A 27,458-nucleotide genomic window follows, 5' to 3' on the forward strand; every position below is an offset into this window, starting at 1 on the left:
GGCGACCTGCTGCGACTATGACGGGTGCGGAATAAGTGGGATAGGCCCATAACCCTCCAACAATGAGGATCCGTGGTCATCCCTTGGATGGAATTTGACTGCTCTAGCAATTGGGCAGCACAATGCTGCAGCTAGTAGACCTGTTGCCGCACAGCTCCAGAGACCTGGGTTCAATCTTGGTGTGTGTGTGTGTGTGTGTGTGTGTGTGTGTGTGTGGTGTGTGTCTGTGTGTGTGTGTGTGTGTGTGTGTGTGTGTGTGTGTGGTTGTGTGTGTGTGTGTGTGTGTGGTGTTTGTGTGGTGTGTGTGTATGTGCGTGTGTGGTGTGGTATGAGTGTGGGGTGTGTGTGTGTGTGTGTGGTTTAGTGTGTGTGTGTGTATGTGCGTGTGTGGTTTAGTGTGTGTGTGTGTGGTTTAATGTGTGTGGTTTAATGTGTGTGTGTGTGAGTGGTTTAGTGTGTGCGTGTGTCTGTGTGTGCGTGTGTGTGAGTGGTTTAGTGTGTATGTGTGTGGTTTAGTGTGTGTGTGTGTGTGTGTGTGTGTGTCTTTGTCTGTGTGTGTATGTGCGGTTTAGTGTGTGTGTGAATGGTTTAGTGTGTGCCGTGTGTGGTGTAATGTGTGTGTGTGTGTGTGTGTGTGCGTGTCTGTGTGCGTGTCTGTGTGCGCATGTGTCTGTGTGTGCGTGTGTGTGAGTGGTTTAGTGTGTATGTGTGTGGTTTAGTGTGTGTGTGTGTGTGTGTGTGTGTGTGTGGTTTAGTGTGTGTGTGTGTACATGTACGTGTACACAGTTTACACGTTCTTCCCCATGACAGGGTGGGCTTCCTCCGGGCGCTCCGATTTCCTCACACACTCCAAAGACTTGCAGGTTTGTAGGTTAATTGGCCTCCAAATTGTCCCTGGCATGTAGGGAGTAGATGGGAAAGTGGTATAACATAGAACGGGTGATCGATGGTCAGTGTGGACTTGGTGGGCCGAGGTGCCTGTTCTGTGCTATATCTCCAAATTAAACTAAACCACTCCAGTCACTCCATACTAATGATAGCCCTGATTGATCTTAAGGAGTTGGCTGTCTCTTTGGCAAACCTAGGATGGGAGAGAGAATGTAGAAACAAGGAGCTGCAGATGCTGGTTTACAAAAAAGGGTCAAAGAGCTGGAGATAAAAGAGCTGCTGAAGAGTGTGCCAATAATTGAAAATGCCTCAAACAACAAAAAAGAGCCCGGATAATAATCTAATGCACTGTATATTGAACAGGGGGAGTACATCTTTCATTTAGGTTTTAGTATGATGTGCCATATGACATATTTTTCTCTATCAAGATGCTAGGAGCATGAATATAAATCTACAAGTGCCAGTCACGATGCTAAAGTGGTCATTCATCGTGTATGAGCAAATGCAACAAATCTTTCAGTATGATCTGGAAATGCAAAACAGGGGCTATATCACACTTTGAGTGATCATGCTATATGGTGGTGGGAAACAGGAACTCTGAAGCATGCGTAGTTTGGATTCGAGAAACAGCTTCGGCCCACGCAGTCCGCGCCGACCAGCGATCCCCGCACACCAACATAATCCTACGCACACTCGGGAGAATTTACAATTCTCTGGCACTGTGAAGCAGCAACTCTACCACTGCACCACCATGCCACCCCGACATTCGGGGATAGTTTCTTCCCAGCTGTTATCAGACAACCGAATCATCCTACCACAACCGGAGAGCAGTGCTGAACTACTATCCACCTCTTTGTTGACCCTCAGACTATCCTTGATCGGACTTTGTTGGCTGCAACCTTGCCTCCATCGACGAACTGTGCACTGCAAGGGCCAGGAAGCGAGCGGGCAAGATCATCTCTGACCCCTCTCACCCTGGCCACAAACTCTTTGCATCACTTCCCTCTGGAAGGCGACACCGGATTTTCAAAACTGCCACAGCCAGACATAAAAACAGTTTTTGTCCACGAGTAGTTGCTCTACTCAACAGCCAAAAATCTGTAACCTCCCTTTGATCTGGTATTTTGTTGGTTCACATGCTTGATCAATGGTGTTTTATCATTAATGTTTTATTATTATTAATGTTTTGTGTTTTCTGAGTCATTCGTAACTGTCACTGTATGTCATGTTGTTACTTGTGGGCGGAGCACCAAGGCAAATTCCTTGTATGTGAATACTTGGCCAATAAACTTACTTACTTACCTGGCATTAAACGTTATTCCCTTATCATGTATCTGTACACCGTAAATGACTTGATTGTAATCGTGTATTGTCTTTCTTCTGACCGGATAGCACGCGACAAAAGCTTTTCACTGTACCTCGGTACACGTGACAATAAACTCAACTCAAACTGAGAACAGCTTTCTCACAATGTTTCGAGCTTTGTGGAGCAAACTGAATCATCTCACCAACACCGTGGATTGAAAGCCACTCTGGAAATTCACAGCTTCTTTGACGAGAGGAACAGAGTTAACACTTCAGCTCAATTATCACAATTGTTTTCCTCTCTCCACAGATGCTGTCTGACTAGCACCAAGAGGCCGAGCACGTGGACCATGCACGGACTGCAACTGCTCTGCCTGGACAGCTTCGACCTCGCTATGACATTGGGACTTTATTGTCAGGTCAACAATAGTGCATCTACAACAACCGGGACTTGAAAATGGTGCCAAACTGACAGCTCTGTGTACTGGAGAGAAGCAATGGGTGGCGTTTCAGGTTGAGACCCTTATGACAATAGACAATAGACAATAGGTGCAGGAGTAGGCCATTTGACCCTTCGAGCCAGCACCGCCATTCAATGTGATCATGACTGATCATCCCCAATCAGTACCCCGTTCCTGCCTTCTCCCCATATTCCCTGACTCCGCTATTTTTAAAAGCCCTATCTAGCTCTCTCTTGAAAGCATCCAGAGAACCTGCCTCCACCGCCCTTCGAGGCAGAGAATTTCACAGACTCACCACTCTCTGTGAGAAAAAGTGTTTCCTCGTCTCCGTTCTAAATGGCTTACTCTATATTCTTAAACTGTGGCCCCTTCGTCAGACTTCTTCAGGTCTCAACCCATTACTTCTCTCCAGAAGGGCCGAAAGGCCTACTCCTGCACCTACTGCCGATGCTGCCTGTCCCGCTGAGTGACTCCAGCATTTGGTATCTATCTTCGGTTTAAACCAGCATCTGCAGCTCCTTCCTACACAACTCAAAAAGGCTGGCAGCATCATCAAGGACCCACACCATCCTGGCCACACACTCATCTCCCCGCTACCTTCAGGTAGAAGGTACAGGAGACTGAAGACTGCAACGTCCAGGTTCAGGAATAGCTGTTTCCCCACAGCCATCAGGCTATTAAACTCAACTCAAACAAAACTCCAAACATTAATAGCCCATTATCTGTTTATTTGCACTTTATCTGTTTATTTATTCATGTGTGTATATATTTATATAATGGTATATGGACACACTGATCTGTTCTGTATTCATGCCTACTATATTCTGTTGCGCTGAAGCAAAGGAAGAATTTCATTGTCCTATCTGGGACACATGACAATAAACTCTGTTGAATCTTGAACTCTGTACACTGTCTCAGTCCACTGTTGCTACACACTTGTACTGTATCTAAGATGGCTATTTATCTAACATGTATCTAAGTGCTTGTGAAAAGGGATGCCTGTACTGAACTGTATAGTCATTCACTGTGCCGTGTACATGCGACGTAAAGTACCATACCATAGCCCAGTATATCCAATATTCTTCTTTTACGTTGGACAACAAGGCTGGAGAAACTCAGCGGGTGAGGCAGCATCTATGGAGCGAAGGAATAGGTGACGTTTCGGGTCGAGGTTTCCATAGATGCCACCTCACCCGCTGAGTTTCTCCAGCCTTGTTGTCTACCTTCGATTTTTCCAGCATCTGCAGTTCTTTTTTTTTTTAAATAACATTTTTTATTAGAAGCATTTGCATATCATAATCAATACAGACTTTGTTTAACAATTACATATTATTAGTATCTAGGTCCCAGAGCCCCAGCTATCAAAATAGCTGGGGTCCTCATTTATCAATTACGTATTAACACTGTTTCTAATTGTTTATTTTTATTTATAGATAGAAAGAGAGGAAAGAAAAAAAAAAGATTTAAAAAAGAGTAAATTATCAATAATATAGCTTAGGAGGTAGGTCCGTAGGTTAAAAAACGTAACTATTCATCTAATCCTGGATTCAAGCATCTGCAGCTCTTTCTTAAACATTTCTTCTTATGGATGAGTTGGGTCAAAGGCTTCCTTGCTGAATAACTCTCTGCATCTACATGTACAAGGACTAGCACTGCATTCTCGCAAATGGTGTTTCTTCCCCAAATGGTTACTTAGTCAATCAGACGCTATCTGGTGCCTATTATTACATTCACACACTATTTGGAATTTCCTGGCTAACATGTTTCTCCCCACCAAAGATGAACCAGTTGTACATCACACAGCTGTTTTCCAGATGCTGATGTTATGGGTAAGAGACTCTTTGCGTTCATCCTATCTGTGATTTTATAGATCTCTTGGGGCGGCACGGGAGACGCAGCGGTAGAATTGCCGCCTTGAAGCGCCAGAGACCCGAGTACGATCCAGACTACGGTTGCTGTCTGCACGGTGTGCGCACGTTCCCCGTGAACATCCACGCGGTCACGGGGAGCATGCGCAAACTTGGTACAGACCACACCAGTAGTCAGGATCGAACCAGTCTCTGGTGCTGTTGGACAGTAACTCTACCGCTGCGAAACGTTACCTATTCCTTCTCTCCCGAGATGCTGCCTGACCTTCGGAGTTACTCGAGCATGTGTGTCTATCGTCAAGAAAAACAAAGCTCAAGACAGGGCTTGCCCTATCAGTCGAGTACATTTCTTGGTAGTTGCCTCATAAAAAAACATTTATGGAGGGGTGTAGACCATGTGCGGACAGATGGGATTAGTTTTAATTGGCATAATGGTCAGGACAGACACTGTGTGCCAAAGGGCCTGTTCTTGAACTGAACTATGCTCTAGATAAATACAGGTGTCTTTCCACAGGTAAGAAAACAAATCAATGCGGTTATTTATCCAACTACACTATGTGGAACCACAGATGTGAAACTTTTACAACAAATGTCGGTGTGTTTTTTAATCTCACTTTATATAACACTTACGTTTCTTACAGCATACTTCCTTTTGGCATGAATTCTACAAAAACAACTAGGTGTTAACCGCTCCATATTCCGTGCCACATGAACCAGAACAGAGACGAGGAAACGCTTTTTCTCACAGAGTGGTGAGTCTGTGGAATTCTCTGCCTCAGAGGGCGGTATAGGCAAGTTCTCTGGATGCTTTCAAGAGAGAGCTAGATAGGGCTCTTAAAAATAGCGGAGTCAGTGGATATGGGGAGAAGGCAGGAACGGGGTACTGATTGGGGATGATCAGCCATGAACACATTGAATGGCGGTGCTGGCTCGAAGGGCCGAATGGCCTACTCCTGCACCTATTGTCTATTGAACTCCAGAGGCTCCCTTCTGCAGTTGCAGAGTCAATGGTCCGACAATGTAATTGGCTTTAACGTCTGCCCACTTGTACAGGTTGGGGGGGGGGGGGGCAGCACGGTGGCACAGCGGTAGAGTTGCTATATTTTGGGCCTGTCCCACTTAGGCGACTGCCAGGGACTAGTTTTAATGGAATTCACCTACGACACCTGGCGACAACCTATGACAATACCTACGACAGCAAAAATTGTCGCCACTATTGCCGAAAATTTTTAAAACATGTTGAAAATTTTGCGGCAGTCGCCTGTAGTCACCCAAAAAAAAAAAAACAAAATCGCCTCCGTGGGACAGGCCCATTACAGCGCCAGAGACCAGAGCTTGATCCTGACTACAGGTGCTGCCTGTATGGAGTTTGTACGTTCTCTCTGCGACCGTGTAGGTTTTCACGAGGCGTACACTCCAAAGACGTACCGACTTGTAGCTTAATTGGCTTTGGTAAAAATGGTAAATAATCCCTGGTGTGCAGGATGGTGGTGGTGTACGGGGGGGGGGGGGGGGGGGGGGGGGGGGGGGGGGTGGTCACTGGTCGGTGCTGACTCGGCGGGTCGAAGGACCCATTTCGGTGATGTATCTCTAAAGTCTAAAGAGAAAAAAATCACCCCAAAACTTGCCACTCAGAATACCAGAGGAAATGTGTATGGAACGACGACCAAATTGAAGGGATTTTGCAATAACGAGAAACAAAGTTGTGGAACAGCAGGAATAAAAACAAAGAGAGACCCCACCGTGGGGAGGGCCCCCGACAACAAAGGGGACCCGGCATGGGGTGGGGGCGCCAAGAACAAAGGGGGACCCAGCGTGGGGGAGGGGGGCCCCGAGAACAAAGGGGGGCTTTGTAACCTTGTCTGGGCCTTGTATGTGGTGACTCCTTGCATACCTTGTGTACTCAAAACAAGGAATCTCACTGTGACATGTCACTTGTGATAATAAAGTACCATCCTTCAAATAAAAGAAAAAGGACAATTATTAACACACCAAAAAAACCCCTTTTTAATAGTTTGGAGTGACTCAAAATGCTGGAGTGACTCAGCGGGACAGGCAGTATCTCTGGAGAGAAGGAACGGGTGACATTTCGGGTCGAGACCCTTCTTCAGACTGATCTCAATAGGAGTATTGGGTAATAAATCAAGTTACAAGTTACAGAGACCCACAAGGTCACCTGCTTCAGTAATGCAATCGCTGCAAACAGACGCATTAAAAAAATGCACAAGAAGATTCCGAGCAACTTACGGTGACAAGCTGGAATTTTACTCTGTCCAGTTCCGAAAGAAGTTATGACGTGGACCTGGCAACACTCCTGGAAAATTAAAAAAAACAAACAGTATAAATTCGAACCGTCATGGCAATAACTATCTTTTGTACAATTCAAATGAAGTAAGCCAACTATCAAGATATATAAGGTAGACAAAAATGCTGGAGAAACTCAGCGGGTGAGGCAGCATCTATGGAGCTAAAAAAATAGGCGATGTTTCGGGTCGAGACCCTTCTTCTGACTGATGTGAGGGTGGGGGGGGGGGGGGGGGGGGGGGAGGAAGAAGCGGAGACAATGGGCTGAGGGAGAGCTGGGAAGTGGATGGGGAAAGAAGGAGAAAGCAGGAAATCAGAGAAGTCAATGTTCATACCACTGGGGTGTAAACTATCCAAGCGAAATATGAGGTGCTGCTCTTCCAATTTACGGTGGGCCTCACTCTGGCCATGGAGGAGGCCCAGGACAGAAAGTTCGGATTCTGAATGGGATGGGGAGTTGAAATGCTGAGCCACCGGGAGATCAGGTTGGTTATGGCGAACCAAGCGGAGGTGTTGGGCGAAGCTATCGCCAAGCCTACGCTTGGTCTCACCGATGTAGAGCAGCTGACACCTAGAGCAGCGAATCAAGATACATAAGGTAGACAAAAGTGCTGGAGAAACTCAGCGGGTGAGGCAGCATCTATGGTGCGAAGGAATAGGTGACGTTTCGGGTCGAAACTCTTTTTCAGACTGAAGAAGGGTCTCGACCCGAAACCTCACCTATTCCTAATATCTCCCTTGGCCATGTACAGCCTGGTTGCTCACCTCTCTGAGAAGGGAAACTGGTCCTTTTAAAAAAAAAAAAAAAAAAAAAAAAATACTGTTCAGGTCTCTTAAGGGCCTGTCCCACTAAGGCTATTTTTAGGCGACTGTCATAGTCGTAGCAAATCACCGAACAAACGGCGACTGGACCGCCCTTCGACATAAAATTTGAAATAGTGGACAAGTGGACAAACAGTGCCAACAATTGAAAAAGTATTTCTCGACCCGAAACCTCACCTATTCCTAATAGATTCATGGACCTTCATTAATTTCACTGCTGGAACTTTAAAAAAACCAGGAGCATAACATTTATGTTTTAAAAAGGCAGATGTGATCTTCAATTTGCAGGAAAGACGAGATGAACAGAACCTATTGCTAGTGCAGTCCCCTACTGTAATAATCTGAGCTCTAGCATAAAAAATATAAATGTTTTCCTACGTGAATTTGGACTAATTACTTTATTTAAAGCACAATAGAGCGCCATACCAATCTTACACATTACAGCTGTAACTCAATACCACATTCCCTTAAGCAAAAAGAAACTGCCATGATAAAATAATGTCTTAAAATTACACACATGGAACCAGTTTACAACGCCCAGAAATACAAAAGACAGACCGAGAACACAAATCCATGTGCCATAATTATATAACCGCAGAGGCACAGCAAAGTAGAGTCTTGGCAACAAGCACATCCAAAACACAATCACCGAGCTGTTCTTCAACAGCGGAGAATTCGGCATCTATTGCTAAAGACGGTGAACCGGCATTTACATAAGAGAATTTGCCATCCATGGAGTTAAATGCTTGATTCATCCAACTAAATTCAGCCAGGGCAGTCCTGCGGTGAATGATACTTGCCAGTTTCTGGAGATAGCCCCTACTTCTACAATAACTCCCGCCCACACAACTGACACGGCAACATAAGTAAGCCGCTGACTTTGGGATGATTGGTACTTTCCAGTGATACAGTCTTCACCGCATGCACATTGCAAAACTGCACACAACAAACATGTCTGAGTTTAGTTTATGTTCGACATACAGTGCAGAAATAGGCCCTTCGGCCTGCTGAGTCCGCACTGACTAGCGATCCCCGCAAACACGCTCATTAGAAACAATTTACAATTTTACTAAGGCCAATTAACCTACAAACCTGCACGTCTTTGGAGTGTGTGAAGAAGCCGGAGCACCCGGAGAAAACCCACGCAGGTCACGGGGAGAATGTACAAACTCCGTACAGGCAGCACCCACAGTCAGAATCGAACCTGGGTCTCTGGCGCTGTAAGGCAGCAACTCTACCGCTGCAAACAGTGTTCAAAACATAAGTCCAATGTAGCCGATTCACTTTTTCTGTCACATTCTCCAAAGTGGACGCTTCAACTATTTGCTGGCAAATCTAACTTAATGATAGCATTTCAAATAAAGTTTGACCTTTATCTCACGCTGCCTCTGAGATGGTCCATAGCCCATCTATACCAGTCCCACCTGGCTGTGTTTAGCCCATATCCCTCCTAACCTATCCTATCTATGTACCTGTATAAATGTTTCTTGAATGTTGTGATCGTACCTGCCTCAACTAACCCCTCCGGCAGCTCGTTCCATGCACCCACCATCCTCTGTGCACTTTGGTTTTAATAAAACTTTTGTGGTGTTTATTTAGTCATTTGTTGGATCACATCATTGAACCAGTGAAGGACCAGACTATTTTAGACCTCGTATTGTGTAATGAGATACAGAGAATGAGCAACCTCATCACAAGCGATCCATGACAGAAAAGCTTAAATGAAAACGATTTACCCCGAGGTTGGTCGGTATATGGAATGAGCTGAAGGAGGTGGTAGTTGAGGCAGGCACTATCACAACATTTCAGAAACATGTGTCGGAAGGAACTGCGGATGCTGGTTTAAACCGAAGATGGACACAAAAAGCTGGAGTATCTCAGCAGGGTCAGGCAGCATCTCTGGATAAAAGGAATAGGTGGCGTTCTGGGTCGAGACCCTTCTTCAGACATGACAGGTACATGGATAGGATAGGTTTAGAGGGGTATGGGCCAAACACAGGCAGGTGGGACTAGTGTAGATGGAGCATGTTGGTCGGTGTTGGCAAGTTGGGTCGAAGTTTCCACACTGTATGACTCTCTCTGGGGGCACAGAGGTGAGGTCACCATTGTGGATTAGGAAATTGAAAGGTTTGCCAGTGGACGAACAGTGCCAACCATTGAAAAAGTATTTTGTAACTCGCAAAAGTACACGCCAGACCAGCAGATTATTAGTTGAATGCCACACTAATCAGTACTTCTCCCTTGGCCATGTACAGCCTGGTTGCTCAACACTCTGAGAAGGGAAACTGGTCCTTTTATTAAAAAAAAAAAAAAAAGTCCTGTTCAGGTCTCCTAAGGGCCTGTCCCACTTAGGCTATTTTTAGGCGACTGTCATAGTCGTAGCAATACACAGAAATAACGGCGACTGGACCCCCCTTCGACATGAAATTTGAAATAGAATCATGACTTTAACAACAACAAAAATACCGAAGTCAGCACCTGCGACAACCTACGTTAACCTGGCAAAGACCCACGTTAACCTGGCGACAACCTATTTTAACTTGGCTACAACTATGACAGCACCTACGTCAGGAGAAGTCAAGCTGCGTTCATTGGCGTCAAACCCACTGTCGCCGACTATCTCCGAAAATGTTTCAACATGTTGAAAATCCAGCGGCGACCAGAAAGATGCTACGACTCTTTGGGCGACTGTGGAGACTACTCACGACCAGACAGGCGACACCCCCCGGCGACCATGTGGCCTGTAGTCGCCTCAAAAAAATAGCCTAAGTGGGACAGGCCCTTTACAGTTTTATATGCAATAATTCTCCCCCAGCTCCCTTTATTCCAATGAGCGCAATTCTAACCTAGTCTCTGCTCATAACTGTAACATTCCCCCTTCTGCACCATCCTGCTTGTGGCCATCAACTGGATGAGTGACCAATTTAATTCCAGGCAGGAGAGTCTTCCTTCAAGAAGCTACCTTCTACCTCATTGGAGACCCTCAGACTATCTTTGTTTAAGAAAAAACTGCAGATGCTGGAAAAATCGAAGGTAGACAAAAAATGTCGCCTATTCCTACTCTCCATAGATGCTGCCTCGCCCGCTGAGTTTCTCCAGCATTTTTTGTCTACCTCAGACTACCTTTAATCTGACTTTGCCTTGCGCTGATTGTTATTTCCTTTATCTATCTGTACACTGTGGATGGCTCGATTGTAATCATGTATAGTCTTTCCGATGACTGGTTAGCACGCAACAAAAGCTTATCGATGTACCTCGGTACACGTGACAACTAAAACTAGGAAGAAACTGAGTAAGATTGGCCGACACTACTTCGAGCTTTGGAAAGTGAGACGAGTTAATTGAAAGAAGATACTTCCTCTGTTGGAGGGTCTCGACATGTGGATTGGCCTCAGGGTACAAGTCTTAGTTTTGGAGATACAGAGATACAGATACCAGGCCCTTTCGGCCCACCGGGTCCGCGCCGACCAGTGATCTTGGTTCTTGGTTTCTTGGTCCTCCAAAATATTCCAAATGGAATTTAAACTGAACTGGCGATCCCCAGGACATTAACACTATACCCACCAAGGGCAATTTTTACATTTACCATGCCAATTAACCCTACATACCTGTAAGTCTTTGGAGTATGGGAGGAAACCGAAGATCTCGGAGAAAACCCAATGCAGGTCACGGGGAGAACGCACAAACTCCGTACAGACAAGCACACGTAGTCGGGATCGAACCCGGGTCTCCGGCGCTGCATTCGCTGTAAGGCAGCAACTCTACCGCTGCGCCACGGTGCCGTGCCACAGAGGGAGGCTTTTTAAGAATTTAAATCAATTTGCTTTACTCAGAGATATGTCAGAAATTGAGGAATGGGAATCTGATTTCTTCAGGACTAAACCGAGAGCCAGAAAGTAAGATGAGAGAGGAAACTCTAATCCTTCAACCAATTACGTCTATGCCCTCTGGTTTCAGACTCTTAAGGTAAATAGGACACTATATTTTTCTCTCAGTCTCCTTTGTCCCACAGAAACGCACCCAAGTCTAATGTCCCTCTTCCCAACTACTATTTTATAGCCTGAATAACAGTTTCAGAAATCTCCTCTGCAGCCTCCAGTGCCATCGCATGCTCCCTGTAGAGCCACAACCAGAACTGTACACAGTTTCTCGATGTGATGATACTAATATTGTACGGAATACCCACGTGAGCTCTGTCCACTGTGCCTGCACCAACAAAGGCAAGTGCTCAGAACAGGCCTTTTAAACTCGGCTGTCACGGTGGCGCAGCAGTAGAGTTGCTGCCTTACAGCGATGCAGCGCCGGAGAACCGGGTTCGATCCCGATTACAGGTGTTGTCTGTGCGTTCTTCCCGCGACCTGCGTGAGTTTTCTCCAAGATCTACAGGTTTCCTCTCACATTCCAAAGACGTACAGGTTTGTAGGTTAATTGGCTTGGTAAATGGAGAAAGAAATTGTTCCCAGTGGGCGTAGGATAGTGTTAATGTGAGGGGATCGCTGGTCGGCGTGGACTCAGTGGGCCGAAGGGCCTGTTTCCGTGCTGTATCTCTAAACTAAACTAAACCAAACCTTCCTGGATTTGTGGACAGGCTTTCTAACATTCATCTGTTCCTCCAGCCACCACGTATGACAATACCCTGCCTAGCTTGCCCTCCTCAAATGTTTTACCCCACACTTCTCTGGACTAGATTTGATTTGATAGTTTTGCGGTCTATTCTTATATTGAATAGGCCTCGTGCGTTACTCAATGGTTTTCAAAACAGGGCTATACAGTCTCTTACTATTCACCTGGCGATCAGACAGGGTATCAGTTTAAAATCACATCCACAGTGGGTCCAGTGAGAGTGCAGCATCAGCTGCATCAGCACTCCACCACACTGTTGGTCTACACTTCTGCGCTCTGGAGTGGGAATCAAAGCAACAAATTTCTGAGATGGATAGGAAAAGTTTAGATTGATACGGGTCAAAAACGCAGGCAAACTTAAACGGGGAGGAAAGAACTGCGGATGCTGGTTAAATCGAAGGTGGACACAAAATGCTGGAGTAACTCAGCGGGGTCAGGCAGCATCTCTGGAGAGAAAGTTAAGTCGGGGTTGCGAAAGAAGGGCCTCGACCCGAAACGTCACCCATTCCTTCTCTCCAGAGATGCTGCCTGTCCCGCTGTGTTACTCCAGCATTTTGTGTCTACCTTAAACTTAAATGGGGCATGTTGGTCAGCATGGACGAATTGGGCTGAAGGGTCTGTTTCCATGCTGTATGACAAGTGAATTAAGATGCAAAGATGATTTTTTTTGGAAGGTACAATCCATCTGCTGTACCAGAGGCTGGCACCTCCATATCCCCCGCTCTGAACGCTCCTTCCAGCTGGAGGGACAATGGGCTGAAGGACATTTCCCATGTCTGGACGGCTCCAACCGGACAGTACTCCGGGGGAGGGGGAGGGGGGGGTAATCTCCCCCTCTGAGCGAGGACAGACTCAAACAGTCAGGCACACTGTCGTCCATTGCACAGGCACAGACCTCTGGGCACTCTTATCGTACAAGGACAGGATGATCTTCTACAAATTGCTGGACATAGACATGGATGACCACAAAATGCACGGCTTATTGCAGGAGCAATTCCCCTCACAACAAGCAAGCAAATGCAATACTGACGGCTCCCCGGGCACTGCATAAACACTGCTGATGCCACACTTGACCAGCTGGAAATTCAGCAAGGTCTGCTCACTGTTGTGTCAGCACCAAACCTTGGACGCACAAGCATGTACTGTCACCGCAACACTCCTGGTGCAACACTCTCAGATTGTCCACTTCAGTAGAGTTAGAACATAGAAACGTACAGCACTGGACCAGGCCCCCCCGTGTCAAACACGATGACAAGATCATCTCAGCTGCCTGCGCATGATCCATATCTCTCCATTCCCTGTATATCCACGTGCCTATCTACAAGTCACTCAAATGCCACTATGGTATCTGCCTCCACCGCTACCCCTGGCAGCACGTTCCAGGCACCCACCACCCCCTGTGTACAAAAACCTGCCCCGCACATCTCCTTTCAACTTTTCCCCTTTAATATTTCCAAGATAAACTTCAAACAATTGCAGCTGTGTTTCATAAACATGGGGAAAATTACTTGTTACTGCAGTTGACAAAACAGAATTTTGTACAGTGACCGCGGTAACTGGCATTCCCGTCACAGCTTTCTCCTGGCTTGTCCACAAGTCATTGCACCAGGTTCCAGAGAGGTACTGGAATTATTGTCAGGTGTATCGTGATACGGTGAAAAGCTTTGCGGATAGCTTGGCCTGCAGGAGCTCGCTAGGCAGACCGTGAGGCCTGGGAGCAGAAGAGCGGCACGGTGGAGTTGCTGCCTTACAGCGACGGAGACCCGGGTTCGATCCCGACCACGGGTGCTGCCTGTACGGAGTTTGTACGTTCTCCCCGTGACCTGCGTGGGTTTTCTCAGAGATCGTCAGTTTCCTCCCACACTCCAAAGACGTGCAGGTTTGTAGGTTAATTGGCTTGGATTTGTATACTTGGTATAAGTGTCCCTAGTGTGTGTAGGCTTGCGTTAATGTGCGGGGATTGCTGGTCGGTGCGGACTTAGTGGGCCGAAGGGACTGTATCCGCTCGGCATCTCTATACTAAACTGAAGGGAAGCCAGAAAGCCTCAACTTCGAATAATGGAGCCAAAAATGGCGGTGCCCGCATGTGTAATATATGCAAAAAGAATATCACCGTGCAGTTATATGGTGATAAATAAAGCATCATTGACTATTGACACTGACCTTCTGAAATGAAGGACAGATAATTCAGCCCACTGTAGATCTACAACCTTGTGATACGTGTAGAGTGTTGTTATGTAACATTTCCCAAATTTTTGCCCATAACAGCTGATAGCAAGCCAGTTATTTCCAAAACTCTGCACTAACTGATGCCTCAAGCTGAGAACAGAAGCTCCATGACCTGACCCAATACCCAGTCTCTTCCCAGCTGTTATCAGACAACTGAACCATCCTATCACCAACTAGAGAGCAGTTCTGACCCCCCATCTACCACGTTGGGGGCCCTTGGACTATCTTTAATCGGAATTGAGGTAGACACAAAAAGCTGGAGTAACTCAGCAGGACAGGCAGCTTCTCTGGAGAGAAGGAATGGGTGATGTTTTAGGTCAGGTCCATGATCGTAAACCAGCATCTGCAGTTCCTTCCGACACACTTAATCGGACTTTACCTTGCACTAAACGCTATTTCCTTTTTCCAGTATCTGTGCACTGTGGACGGCTTGATTGTAATCATGTAAAGTCTTGCAGCTGACAGGATAGCACGCACCAAAAAAAGCTTTTCACTGTACCCCGTAACACATAACAATAATAATAAACTGAACAGAAAAACTCATGGGAATATTGAGTCACTCAGCGTTCGAAGTTTGTGTCTACTGTTGATTCACGGATGAGCTGGTTGTCCTGATGCAATCCTCCTGCTCGGTAAAGCCTGCCTCATGGGCCCCATATCTGAGGAAGGATGTGCTGGCCCCGGAGAGAATCCAGAGGAGGTTTACAAGAATGATCCCAGGAATGAGTGGGTTAATTTATGATGAGCGTTTGACGGCACTGGGCCTGTACTCGCTGCAGTTTAGAAGAAAGAATGAGGGCGACCTCATTGAAACGGACCGAATAGTGAAAGGCTTGGACAAAGACACAAATAGCTGGAGTAACTGAGCGGGACAGGCAGCATCTCTGGGGAGAAGGAATGGTTGGCTTTTCGGGTCGGGTGACAGTCGTCAACTTCTCCCCAGGGGTAGGGTGGATGGACGTGTCAGTTCAACTCCCCACGCCCCCTTCTCCCCTCCCAAATAGGGGGAGTGGGAAGTGAAGAAAGAGACAAGCATCAACTTTACAGGCAATATTTACTGAACAGTGTGCAAAATAAGAACTGTACATCTGCGCGTGTGATAATAAAGAACCATTGGCCATTCCTCGCCAGGAGTGGGGACGAGAGACAGGCATCAACTGCCTGATAGAGGGGTAGAGGGGAAGAGGGGAAAGTGCTGACCCCGATCCCTCTCCCTCACAGGGATATTAGCCCACCTCACCCCTGAGGAGAGTTCACAAGTTACAGAAATAGAATTAGGCCATTCGGCCCATCGTGTTTCTTCCACCATTCAATCATGGCTGATTTCTACCTCCTAATCCCATTTTCCTGCCTTCTCCCCATAACCCTTGACACCCGTTCTAATCAAGAATTTGTCTATCTCCGCCTTACAAAATATCCACTGACTTGGCCTTCACAGTCCTCTGTGGCAATGAGATCCACAGATTAACTACCCTCGGACTAAAGAAGCTCCTCCTTGCCTCCTTTCTAAAAGAGCATCCTTTAATTCTGAGGCTGTGACCTCTGGTCCTAGACTCTCCCACTAAACATCCTCTCCACATCCACTCTATCCATGCCTTTCATTATTTTGTAAGTTTCAATGCGGTCCCCCCTCACCCTTTTAATCTCCAGCGAGTACAGGCCCAATGCCGTCAAACGCTCATCATATGCTAACCCGCATATTCCTGGAATCATTCTTGTAAACTTCCTCTGGACCCTCTCCAGAGCCAGCACATCCTTCCTCAGATATGGTGGCCAGAATTGCTCACAGTACTCCAAATGTGGCCTGACCAGCGCCTTATAGAGTCTCAACATTAGATCCCTGTTTATCTGGACCAGCTGATGTTGATCTATTTCTTCCCTCACACGGGGAGAGGAGGGGATGGGCAAGCAGCGGACCTCTACTCATCGCCGACCCTTCGGCCCGTCCCCTGCCATCCTTCCCTACCCAACTCCCTCGGGCCTCACCGCTGCTCCACTCCCCACTTCATCGCCGTCCATTCGGCCCGCCGCGTCGTACCCTCTCCTCTCATCGCCGTCCTTTTCCTTTGGGACAGCCCACTTTCTCGCCCCCCCACTCACCGCCGTCCCTTCGGCCCGACCGCTCGCTCCTGTCCTCTCTCTCCTCGTCGTTATTGACCCTCCCCCTCTCTCTCGGGGGCGACAGCCGCCATTTCGGCCCGACGATCGTCTCCTATCCCCCTCCCCTCCTTCCTTCGGGACAGCCTCGGGTCGCCGTCCCTTCGGCCCGACTCTCCTCTCCTGTCCCCTCCCTCCCCGTTATTATTTTACTCCCCACCCCCCGGGACAGCCGCGGGCCCCTCCACCGCCGCTTCTCCACTCACCGCCGTCCCTTCGGCCCGCCGCTCCTCTCCTGTCCCCCCTCTCGTTCTCTCTCTCTCTCTCGCTCCGCTCTCCGCGGACAACCGGAAACCCGCGCCTTCCAACATCCACTTCCGCTCCCCTCGCGTGACGTCACCCCCACCCTTGACCCCCTCCTCCTCCCTTTATTCCTATTTAAAACACATTTCACCCACTCGCTAACCTTCCCTTTTTACAACCCACCCCCTATGGAAATGTGCACAAAGCCTTGTACATTTAAAAGACAGATATATGTATATAAATATCAAAGACCTGGGGGGGGGGTGGGGTCAACGTCGTGCGGAAGCACTTCCGGTTCACCGCTTTAAAATATATTAAAAAAACACGGTTTAGAGGTTTGTTTTTCAGTTTGGGGGGGGAGGTGGGGGATGTTTCCCAGGCGGGGCGGGGATGGGGGGGCGCGGGGTGGGTTTGGGGGTGGGGGGGTTGCCCACTTTGCTGTGTCCCGGCGGCCCTCGGGGTAGAGGAGGGGGGGGGAGGGGAGATAGAGACACAGAGACAGAGACAAGGTGAGTGTCGGCGCCGCGGTCACTGCTGCTGGAGCTGCTGCTGCTCCGTGTGGCCGCTCACCCCGGGCCTCGGCTCCCGCTCACCGGTCACTCAGGGCCGGGCCGGGCCGGGCCTCAGCGTGACCGGTAACCCCGGCTTCTCATGGCTGCCGCTGCCGCTCCTTGTGACCGGTCACTCAGGGCCGGGCCGGGGCTCAGTGTGACCGGTTCAACCTCTGCCTCAGGGGCGGGCGGGCGGCTGCTCCCGTTTCCCGGGGCAGCTGCACCGTGTGACCGGTAAAGCCCGGGTCTCAGGGCCATTCCGTGACCGGTCAAACCCCCCCCCCCCCCCCCCGGCCTCAGCTACCGCTCCCCGGGCACCGTGTGACCGGTCAACCCCCCCCCCCCCCCCCCGGCCTCGGGCGAGCGGCTGCTCCCGCTTCCCGGGGCTCGCAGTGTGACCGCTTCAACCCCCGGACCCAGCTCCCCTCCATCACCGCTTCAACCCCCCGGCCCCAGGGCCGCCACTACCCCACCGGGGACTCTGTGTGTAACCGGTAACTCCGCTTCCCCCAGTTCCCTCCCGGGCTCCGTGTAAGTTACCGGTTGAATCCCCGGACTCGGGGCCGCTCTGGTAACAGGTTAAACCCGCTGGTCCCGGGCTCATTGCCGCCATCCATTAAGACACACCTTACCCCCTGAGGGTCACCGCTGCTCCCAATCTCTTGTGTGACCGGTAAATCCGCTCCGAGTCCTGGGCTTCGGTCAACGGTGCTCCATGGCTGGTCGCCTCCTCCAAGAGGGCCGCCTCTCCCGGTAACAGGGAAGCCAACCCCTCCTTGAGGGCGGCTGCCGACCTTTCTCTTGCCTCTTTGCTGTCGCTGACCTCTTGTTGTGCTGGAGGTCATGGGGAAGAAGGAGCCGTTGAAGGGGGACAGGGACAGGTTGTGACTCCTTGAAGCCCAGGAGGCTGAGGGGTGATCTTGCAGAGGCAGAGAGAGTTGCGTTCAGTAGAGGTGCGAGTGTAGACAGAAGGTAGAGTAACTCAGCGGGTCAGGCAGCATCTCTGGTGAGAAAGGGAATGGGCAACGTTTTGGGTCGAGACCCATAAACAGGGGTGCATGGAGGGAGAGGTTAGGCAGGCTGGTACACTCCTCGGAGTACAAGAGGCTGAGGAGTATCTTTTAGAGGTGTTGAACAGCGGTGTATTCAATAGACAATAGGTGCAGGTGTAGGCCATTCGGCCCTTCAAGCCAGCACCACCATTCAATGGCTGATCATCCACAATCAGTACCCCATTCCTGCCTTCTCCCCATATCCCCTGACTCCGCTATCTTCAAGAGCCCTATCTAGCTCTCTTGAAAGTATCCAGAGAACTGGCTGCTGAGGCAGAGAATTCCACAGACTCACAACTCTCTGTGTGAAAATGTGTTTCCTAATCTCCGTTCTAAATAGCTTACCCCTTATTCTTAAATTGTGGCCCCTGGTTCTGGACTCCCCCAACTTCAGGAACATGTTTCCTGCCTCTACCATGTTCAAACCTTTAATAATCTTATGTTTCAATAAGATACCCTCTCATCCTTCTAAATTCCAGAGTATACAAGCCCAACATATGACATTCCCGCTATCCTGGGAATTAACCTCGTGAACCTACGCTGCACTCACTCATTAGCAAGAATGTCCTTCTTCAAATTTGGAGACCAAAATTGCACACAAAACTCCAGGTGTGGTCTCACTAGGGCCCTGGATAACTGCAGAAGGACCTCTTTGCTCCTATACTCAACTTCTCTTGTTATAAAGGCCAACATGCCTTTTGCTTTCTTCACTGCCCGCGCTACCTGCATGCTTACTTTCATTGACTGATGAACAAGGACCCCAAGATCCCGTTGTACTTCCCCTTTTTCCCAACTTGACACCATTTAGATAATAATCTTCCTTCCTGTTTTTGCTACCAAAGTGGATAACATTTATCCACATTAAACTGCTCTCACCCCAACCATGGACTGTTTACCCTCCTACCATCCGGGAGGCGCTACAGGACTCTCCGTTGCCGGACCAGCAGGTCCAGGAACAGCTTCCCTGCGGCTGTCACACTACTCAACAATGTACCTCGGTGACTGCCAATCACCCCCCCCCCCCCCCAACACTCCTCCCACAGGAAAAACACTATGTATGCATGTAAATAGATTTATTTATTGAAATCGTATTCTATGTCGCTCTTCCAAGGAAATGCTAACTGCATTTCGTTGTCTCTGTACTGTACACTGACAATGACAATTAAAGTTGAATCTGAATCTGCCCACTCACCTAACCTGTCCAAGTCACCCTGCATTCTCATAGCATCCTCCTCACAGTTCATACTGCCATCCAGCTTTGTGTCATCTGCAAATTTGCTAATGTTACTTTTAATCCCTTCATCTAAATCATTAAAATATATATAGTAAATAGCTGGTCCCAGCACCGAGCCTTGCGGTACCCCACTAGTCACTGCCTGCCATTCAGAAAGGGACCCGTTAATCCCTACTCTTTGTTTCCTCCTCTGCCAACCAATTTTCTATCCATGTCAGCACTCTTCCCCCAATACCATGTGCCCTAATTTTGCCCACTAATCTCCTATGTGGGACCTTATCAAAGGCTTTCTGAAAGTCCAGGTACACAACATCCACTGGGATAACATTAGCTACCCTACAATCCACAAGAACTGATCCTGAATCTGTAGAACATTGGAAGATGATCACCAATGCATCTACGATTTCTAGAGCCACTTCCTTAAGTACCCTGGGATGCAGACCATCAGGCCCTGGGGATTTATCAGCATTCAGTCCCATCAGTCTACCCAACACCATTTCCTGCCTAACGTGGATTTCCTTCAGTTCCTCCGTCTTAGAGGTATATCGAGGTGTACAAAATCATGAGTCATCAGGCAACTGAACCATTCTAACACCAACTGGAGAGCAGTCCTGACCTACCATCTACCTCATTGGAGACCCTCAAACGATATGGGAGAACTTTATTTATTCCAGGATGGAAATTCATCTCCCAACAGTCATAAATACAAAATACATGAAATATGAAATAAAAGTGGCGAGTGGAAAGGATTGGGGATTAAACCATCTTTCATCTGACTTTATCTTCGGTCACTGAAAGTTGGCGTGCAGGTACAGCAGGCAGTGAAGAAAGCTAATGGAATGTTGGCTTTCATAACACGAGCATTTCAGTATAGGAGTAGAGAGGTTCTTCTGCAGTTGTATAGGGCTCTGGTGAGACCACATCTGGAGTATTGCGTACAGTTTTGGTCTCCTAATTTGAGGAAGGACATCCTTGTGATTGAGGCAGTGCAGCGTAGGTTCACGAGATTGATCCCTGGGATGGCGGGACTGTCATATGAGGAAAGATTGAAAATACTAGGCTTGTATTCACTGGAGTTTAGAAGGATGAGGGGGAAAACATAATTATAAAAGGACTGGGCAGGCTAGGCAGAAAATTATTCCTAATGTTGGGCGAGTCCAGAACCAGGGGCCACAGTCCTAGAATAAAGGGGAGGCCATTTAGGACTGAGGTGAGAAAAAACTTTTTCACCCAGAGAGTTGTGAATTTGTGGAATTCCCTGCCACAGTGGGCAGTGGAGGCCAAATCATTGGATGGATTTAAGAGAGAGTTAGATAGAGCTCTAGGGGCTAATGGAGTCAAGGGATATGGGGAGAAGGCAGGCACGGGTTATTGATAGGGGACGATCAGCCATGATCACAATGAATGGCGGTGCCGAATGGCGTCCTCCTGCACCTATTTTCGATGTTTCAAAACGTTATTCATGTTATTCCCTTTATCACGTATCTGAACGGGGGGGGAATAAAGGAGAAATGATTCTGTTAATCTATGTGCAAAAGTTTTGAATTGAGTTTGAGGTTTGTAAAGTGGTGTCTTGTGTTTTCATGGGAGGACACTTATCATGTTCAAGGAATTTGTATCAAGAGCAGGACATGATAAAATGATTAATTGTTTGAGACAAGCAGTTGTCTTCAGTGGCTTTGCTTTGCCATGCGCATTTACTGTCCCATCACCCACGTCTTGTCCAAAGATCTTTGGTCTTGTCTATATCCTGTTTAGAACTGCGTTGAAATTATGTGAGACCCATCAGGATGACCAGGAATGGTGTCCCACCCGTGGACATTAGTCCAAGGATCAGTGGGGAATTGTGTGAGGGATTTAGATCCTGATGTTGGAAAGGTCAGAGGCGGTAGAAACATGTCAAACCTACACGGCACCTGACTAATTACGTGATAAGATTTTCGTTGCATGCTATCCTGTCAATGGAAAGGATCACAATCGCGCCCAGGCACCAGATGCCGGAGTAACTCCGCATTTTTCTGACTGAAGAAGGGTCTCGACCCGAAACGTCACCCATCCCTTCTCTCCAGAGATGCTGCCTGAGTTATTCCAGCATTTTGTGTCTATCTTCAGTTTAAACCAGCATCTGCAGTTCCTTGATACACATTGCAATCGAGCGGTCCAGTGTACAGATGCAGGATAAAGGGAATAATGTTTAGTGCATGATAAAGTCCAATTAAAGATAGTTAAAGGTTCTTCAATGAGGTAGATGGGAGGTCAGGACTGCTCTCTAGTTGGTGATAGGATGGTTCCGTTGCCTAATAACAGCTGGGAAGAAATTGTCCCTGAATCTGGAGGTGTGCTTCTCTTTCACACTTCCAGACGGGAGAGGGAAGAAGAGAGTGATTTGGGAAGAGACTGGTCCTTGATTATGCTGCTGGCCTTGCCAAGGCAGTGTTTAATGTAGATGGAGCCAATGGAAGGGAGGTTGGTTTGCAGTGGTCCAGGCTGCGTCCGCGTTTCTCTGCAATTTCATGCGGTCTTGGCTGGAGCTGTTCTCACATCGTGCTGTAATGCATTCCGGTAAAACGTGGTACCTTGTGTTACTTTCGACAGTGCGAGTGAACTCGGACTGAGCTCCGTCAAGCCGCCATGATTCTGCAAAGCCTCTTTCGGTTTTCGGCCGCCGCGCGGTCTGCACTCTCGCTTCAGCTTCAGCGAAACATCGGCTTCACAGCCGTCGTGTTTAACCAGACCAAGAACCTCGACCCAATACAGAAGCTCTTCTTGGACAAGATTCGTGACTACGACACCAAGAGCAAGTAAGCGAGACGCTGAAAATAAAGTCAAATATTCGTGTGCCTTTTGTGAGCTTGTATTATCCCCAAATGTCAGTGACCCTTGCTTCTATCTCCCATCTATTCTCTCCAAAGACTAAAGGGCCTGTCCCACTATATGAGTTTACCCAAGAGCTCTCCAGAGTTTACAAAAAAATCTAACTCGTAAGCACGTAGAATGTACGTGGCGGGTACGTCGGAGCTCGGGACGTCTCTTAGCGGCTCGCAACGCTAACGGCAGGTACTCGGGGAACGCGGTAAGCTTGTGAAGTTTTTTCAACATGTTGAAAAATGTCCACGAGAGCCCCGAGTACCTACGAGCGGCTATTACCGTAATTCTCCGAGTTCGAATCAGGGGAAACTCAGGGGAAACTCGGGAGAACTCTTGAATTACCTCATACAGTGGGACAGGCCCTTTACTGGAACACAAAGTTCTGAAGTATATCAGCGGGTCAGGCAGCACCTCTGGAGGAGATGGATAGGTGACTTTTCAGGTTGGGGCCCTTCTTCAGACTGCCTCTGCAAATGCTGCCTGAAGCACTGACTTACTGTCCTGCACTTTGTTTTGCTCAAGACTCTAGCATCTGCAGTTCCTTGTGTGTCCTATCCATTGCCTCCACAAATGGGCAGCACAGTGGGGCAGCTGTAGAGTTGCTGCCTTACAGCAGCAGAGACTCGGGTTTGATCCTGACTACTACCATGCTGTCTGTACAGTCAATAGACAATAGACGCAGGAGTCGGCCCTTCGAGCCAGCATGTGATCATGGCTGATCATCCCCAATCAGTACCCCGTTCCTGCCTTCACCCCATATCCCCTGACTCCGCTATCTCTAAGAGTCCTATCTAGCTCTCTCTTGAACGTATCCAGAGAACCGGCCTCCACCGCCCTCTGAGGCAGAGAATTCCACAGACTCACAACTTTCTGTGTGGAAAAAGTATTTGTACATTCTCCCCGTAACCGCGAGGGTTTTCTCCGGATGCTCTGTTTTCCTCCCACACTCCAAAGACGTACAGATTTGTAGGCTAATTGGCTTTGGTAAAATTGTAAATTGTCCCTATTGTGTTGGATAGAACTATTGTAGGGGTGATCGCTGGTCGGTGCGGACTCAGTGGGCTGAAGGGCCTCCGCACTGTATCTCTAAGGTATAAAGCACGTGTTCCCAACCTTTTTCGTCCCGTTTACCCCTGGCAACTTTAATAGCACATAACAATGTTATTTCACTTATTTATGAACAACTAATGATGAACAGATACCGGTTTATACCAGAACCAAACACAGTCAGTCAATGGGAAAAATATGTACAAATCCAACCAATTTACCCCTTGGGTAGGCAAACTTTACCCCAGGTTGGGAACCCTTGGTCTAAAGAGTTGGGCATCATGTTCGGCATAGACTTTGTGGGCCGAAGGGCCTCTTCCTGTGCTGTACATAGAAAATAGGTGCAGGAGGAGGCCATTCGGCCCTTCGAGCCTGCACCGCCATTCAATATGATCATGGCTGATCATCCAACTCAGTATCCTGTACCTGCCTCCTCTCCTGACGTCGCCTATTTCCTCCGCTCCATAGATGCTGCTGCACCCGCTGAGTTCCTCCAGCAATTTTGTGTATCCTCTCCATACCTCCTGATCCCTTTAGCCACAAGGGCCACATCTAACTCCCTCTTAAATATAGGCAATGAACTGGCCTCAACTACCTTCTGTGGCAGAGAATTCCACAGATTCACCACTCTCTGTGTGAAAAATGTTTTTCTCATCTCGGTCCTAAAAGATTTCCCCCTTATCTTTAAACTGTGACCCATTGTTCTGGACTTCCCCAACATCGGGAACAATCTTCCTGCATCTAGCCTGTCCAACCCCTTAAGAATTTTGTTACTTTGTTCTATGTCTCTGTGCATCACCATCTACATCTCTCGTTTCCCTTTCCCCTGATTCTCGGTCTGAAGCAGGGTCCCGACCCAAAGCGTCGCCATTTCCTTTCCTCCAGAGCTGCTGTCTGACCCGCTGAGTTACTCCAGCTTTCTGTCTCGCCAAGATAACTGACGTGCGTCCTTCTTTCCCTGTGACCGCAGGAAAGCGGGCGGTGTTGTTGACGCTGGCCCAGAGTACCAGAAGAACGTGGACCAAGAGATCACCAAGTTGCGGCGATTCTACGGCGGTGGAGACCTTGAGAAGTTCCCAGAATTTAAATTTGAGGGTAAGGTTTGACTCCAGCCGTGGGCTGAAGGAGCTCGGTAGTCGGCTTTCCGCAGGCTCCTAGATATAAAATGTTGCCTATGCCCTGCCAGGAATGTGACTCGAGCAAAAACAAAAAAAGACAAAGTGCTGGAGTAGCTCAGCGGGTCAGGCAGCATCTCTGGAGGACATGGAATATGTGACGTTTCAGGTCGGGACCCATCTTCAGTCTCAACATGACTATTAACTCTAGAAGGGTTCTGGCCCAAAGCATTTCCTATCCATGTCCTCCAGAGATGCTGCCTGACCCGCTGAGCTACTCCAACACTTTGTGCCTTTTTTTTATTGGTAAACTAGCACCTGCAGTTCCTTGTTCTGACCTATAACTTGAGCAGTTCATCTTCAAGAAGCTAAGAGTCAAAATGCTCTCACAATGTTTAAAAGACATTTGGACAGGTGCGTGGATAGGACAGGCTTCGAGGGATATGGGCCAAACACAGACATGTGGGACTAGTGTAGATGGGACTTGTTGGATAGCGCGGGCAAGTTGGGCCGAAAGGCCTGTTTCCACGCTGTGTGACTATCTGTGGTTTGAATCTTGCCAAAGGCTTGACGTTGACATATCTGAGGACGTGAGACACTCATGTAGGCTGGGTTAGTGGGCAAATGCATGGCAGATGCAGTATAATGCGGATAAATGTGAAGTTATCCACTTTGGTGGCAAAAACCGGAAAGTGGACTATTATCTGAATGGTGGCCGATTAGGAAAAGGGGAGATTCAACGAGACCTGGGTGTCATGGTACACCAGTCATTGAAAGTAGGCATGCAGGTGCAGCTGGCAGTGAAGAAAGCGAATGGTATGTTAGCATTCATAGCAAAAGGATTTGAGTATAGGAGCAGGGAGGTTCTACTGCAGTTGTACAGGGTCTTGGTGAGACCACACCTGGAGTATTGCGTACAGTTTTGGTCTCCTAATCTGAGGAAAGACATTCTTGCCATAGAGGGAGTACAGAGAAGGTTCACCAGACTGATTCCTGGGATGTCAGGACTTTCATATGAAGAAAGACTGGATAGATTCGGGTTGTACTCGCTAGAATTTAGAAGATTGAGGGGGGATCTTATAGAAACTTACAAAATTCTTAAGGGGTTGGACAGGCTAGATGCAGGAAGATTGTTCCCGATGTTGGGGAAGTCCAGAACAAGGGGTCACAGTTTAAGGATATGGGGGAAATCTTTTAGGACTGAGATGAGAAAAACATTTTTCACAGAGAGTGGTGAATCTGTGGAATTCTCTGCCACAGAATGTATCTGAGGCCAGTTCATTGGCTATATTTAAGAGGGAGTTAGATGTGGCCCTTGTGGCTAAAGGTATCAGGGGGTATGGAGAGAAGGCGGGTACTGGATACTGAGTTGGATGATCAGCCATGATCACATTGAATGGCGGTGCAGGCTCGAAGGGCCGAATGGCCTACTCTTGCACCTATTTTCTATGTTTCTATGTACAGTTATAAACATAATTACTTTTGAATATTTTTACAAGTTATCTCTTTCGATTTCTCATTTAGAACCAAAATTTGATGAAGTCACCAAATGATTTGTTTCTGGAAGGAAAAGGTATCCTCTGTTCGTCATCGATGCTTCCTGAGGCTGTAAAGTTGTAATTTAATAAATTCTGTTGGATTAAAAACTTTCCTTATTTTTATTTTGTACGTGTTTACCAAACTCCAGCTATGATCGGCTTTCATAAGCGATAGAAGCAGAATTAGATCATTCGGCCCATCGGGTCTAGTCTGCCATTCAATCATGGCTGATCTATCTCTCCCTCCTAACCCCATTCCCCCGAAACATATACTAATCACGAATCTATCTCCGCCTTAAAAATATCCATTGAATGGGTCTCCACAGCCTTCTGTGGCAATGAAACCCGGGTCTCTGGCGCTGTGAGGCAGCAACTCTACCGCTGCGCCACCGTGCTGCCCTTTGTATTCTGTTCGAGATTCCAGCATCTACGACTCCATGTGAGGTTCCTCCTGGACCCTTTGGATTTCTTCCCGCATCTCCAGCAAAAAGAAAAAGGGAAGTTGGGCGGGGGCGGAAAGTTATGATGAAATGAGGGGAGAATTAAATGATGGCACTAGCTCTGCTGGGAGCCAGTATTAAGCTGATGGGCTGAATGGCCTACTTCCCTGCCCTCTCAAGACCCTTGACCGAAAATGTAGCTGCATTTGAAGGCAATATCTTCACACAATCACCAAGTTCCACATACAGTTTAATTTGTGTTAGAAAAAAACGTGTCAAATGGTACAGTAGGTTTAAAAGTCAACTTGATGAGTTAAGTGATTAGCAGATAAACATTGTTAAAATTACAAGAGGTGCTTTACATTATCTTTAAAAAAAATACTGTTAGGTACTATGCACAGCAACATAATTTACTTCAGTTTCAAGTTACGCAGCCCAAAACACCTAAAACTGGCGCTTGCATTCAAATACTTTTTATTTAATACAATCAAAAGGAGAAAATGCGGGAAATATACAAGGCAGGCACTTTGTTGAAGGATTCAGAGAAGAAACATTTGAATTCTGCAGTGTGGGTACCTCTGTAAATACTGACAATCCTCCTGTATATACTTGCATATATCCGAGCTCTCTTGTACTGAATAAATCAAATCGCGCTCCATCCTGGGGACCTGCGTGCAAATACTGAGACTTCTGAGGGATTTTCCCTTTAAATT

General features: G+C 47.7%; 2 protein-coding genes across 5 annotated transcripts in view; one reads left to right on the top strand and one right to left on the bottom strand.

Moving 5' to 3' along the window:
* gabpa (GA binding protein transcription factor subunit alpha) overlaps positions 1 to 16,978 on the bottom strand; it is a 48,197-nt gene extending 31,219 nt beyond the window's left edge. For 2 of the 4 annotated variants that reach the window (XM_033032398.1, XM_033032394.1), the window contains exons 1-2: positions 16,864 to 16,978; positions 6,770 to 6,836 (exon numbers count right to left, since the gene is read on the bottom strand). The gene's annotated coding sequence lies outside the window, so the exon portion shown is untranslated. Of the gene's footprint in view, positions 1 to 6,769; positions 6,837 to 16,600; positions 16,623 to 16,863 lie in introns of those variants that run through there. The other 2 variants (XM_033032395.1, XM_033032396.1) reach the window with 2 other exon arrangements.
* Positions 16,979 to 17,358: 380 nt separating this feature from the next.
* Positions 17,359 to 26,413, top strand: atp5pf (ATP synthase peripheral stalk subunit F6). Its single transcript, XM_033032399.1, has 4 exons — positions 17,359 to 17,409; positions 22,333 to 22,538; positions 24,623 to 24,747; positions 26,292 to 26,413. Exons 2-4 carry the CDS (start codon positions 22,369 to 22,371, stop codon positions 26,318 to 26,320), a joined length of 324 nt encoding a protein of 107 aa, XP_032888290.1. The 5' UTR covers positions 17,359 to 17,409; positions 22,333 to 22,368; the 3' UTR covers positions 26,321 to 26,413.
* Positions 26,414 to 27,458: the final 1,045 nt, after the last annotated feature.

This window comes from Amblyraja radiata, chromosome 14 (assembly GCF_010909765.2).
Source record: "Amblyraja radiata isolate CabotCenter1 chromosome 14, sAmbRad1.1.pri, whole genome shotgun sequence".
Lineage (NCBI taxonomy): Eukaryota > Metazoa > Chordata > Chondrichthyes > Rajiformes > Rajidae > Amblyraja > Amblyraja radiata.

Coding starts and splice junctions, on each gene's coding strand:
- atp5pf (XM_033032399.1), top strand. CDS start 22,369: ATGATTCTGCAAAGCCTCTTTCGGTTTTCGGCCGCCGCGCGGTCTGCA. Junction 22,539..24,622: donor GACTACGACACCAAGAGCAA/GTAAGCGAGACG, acceptor CTGTGACCGCAG/GAAAGCGGGCGGTGTTGTTG. Junction 24,748..26,291: donor CCCAGAATTTAAATTTGAGG/GTAAGGTTTGAC, acceptor TTTCTCATTTAG/AACCAAAATTTGATGAAGTC.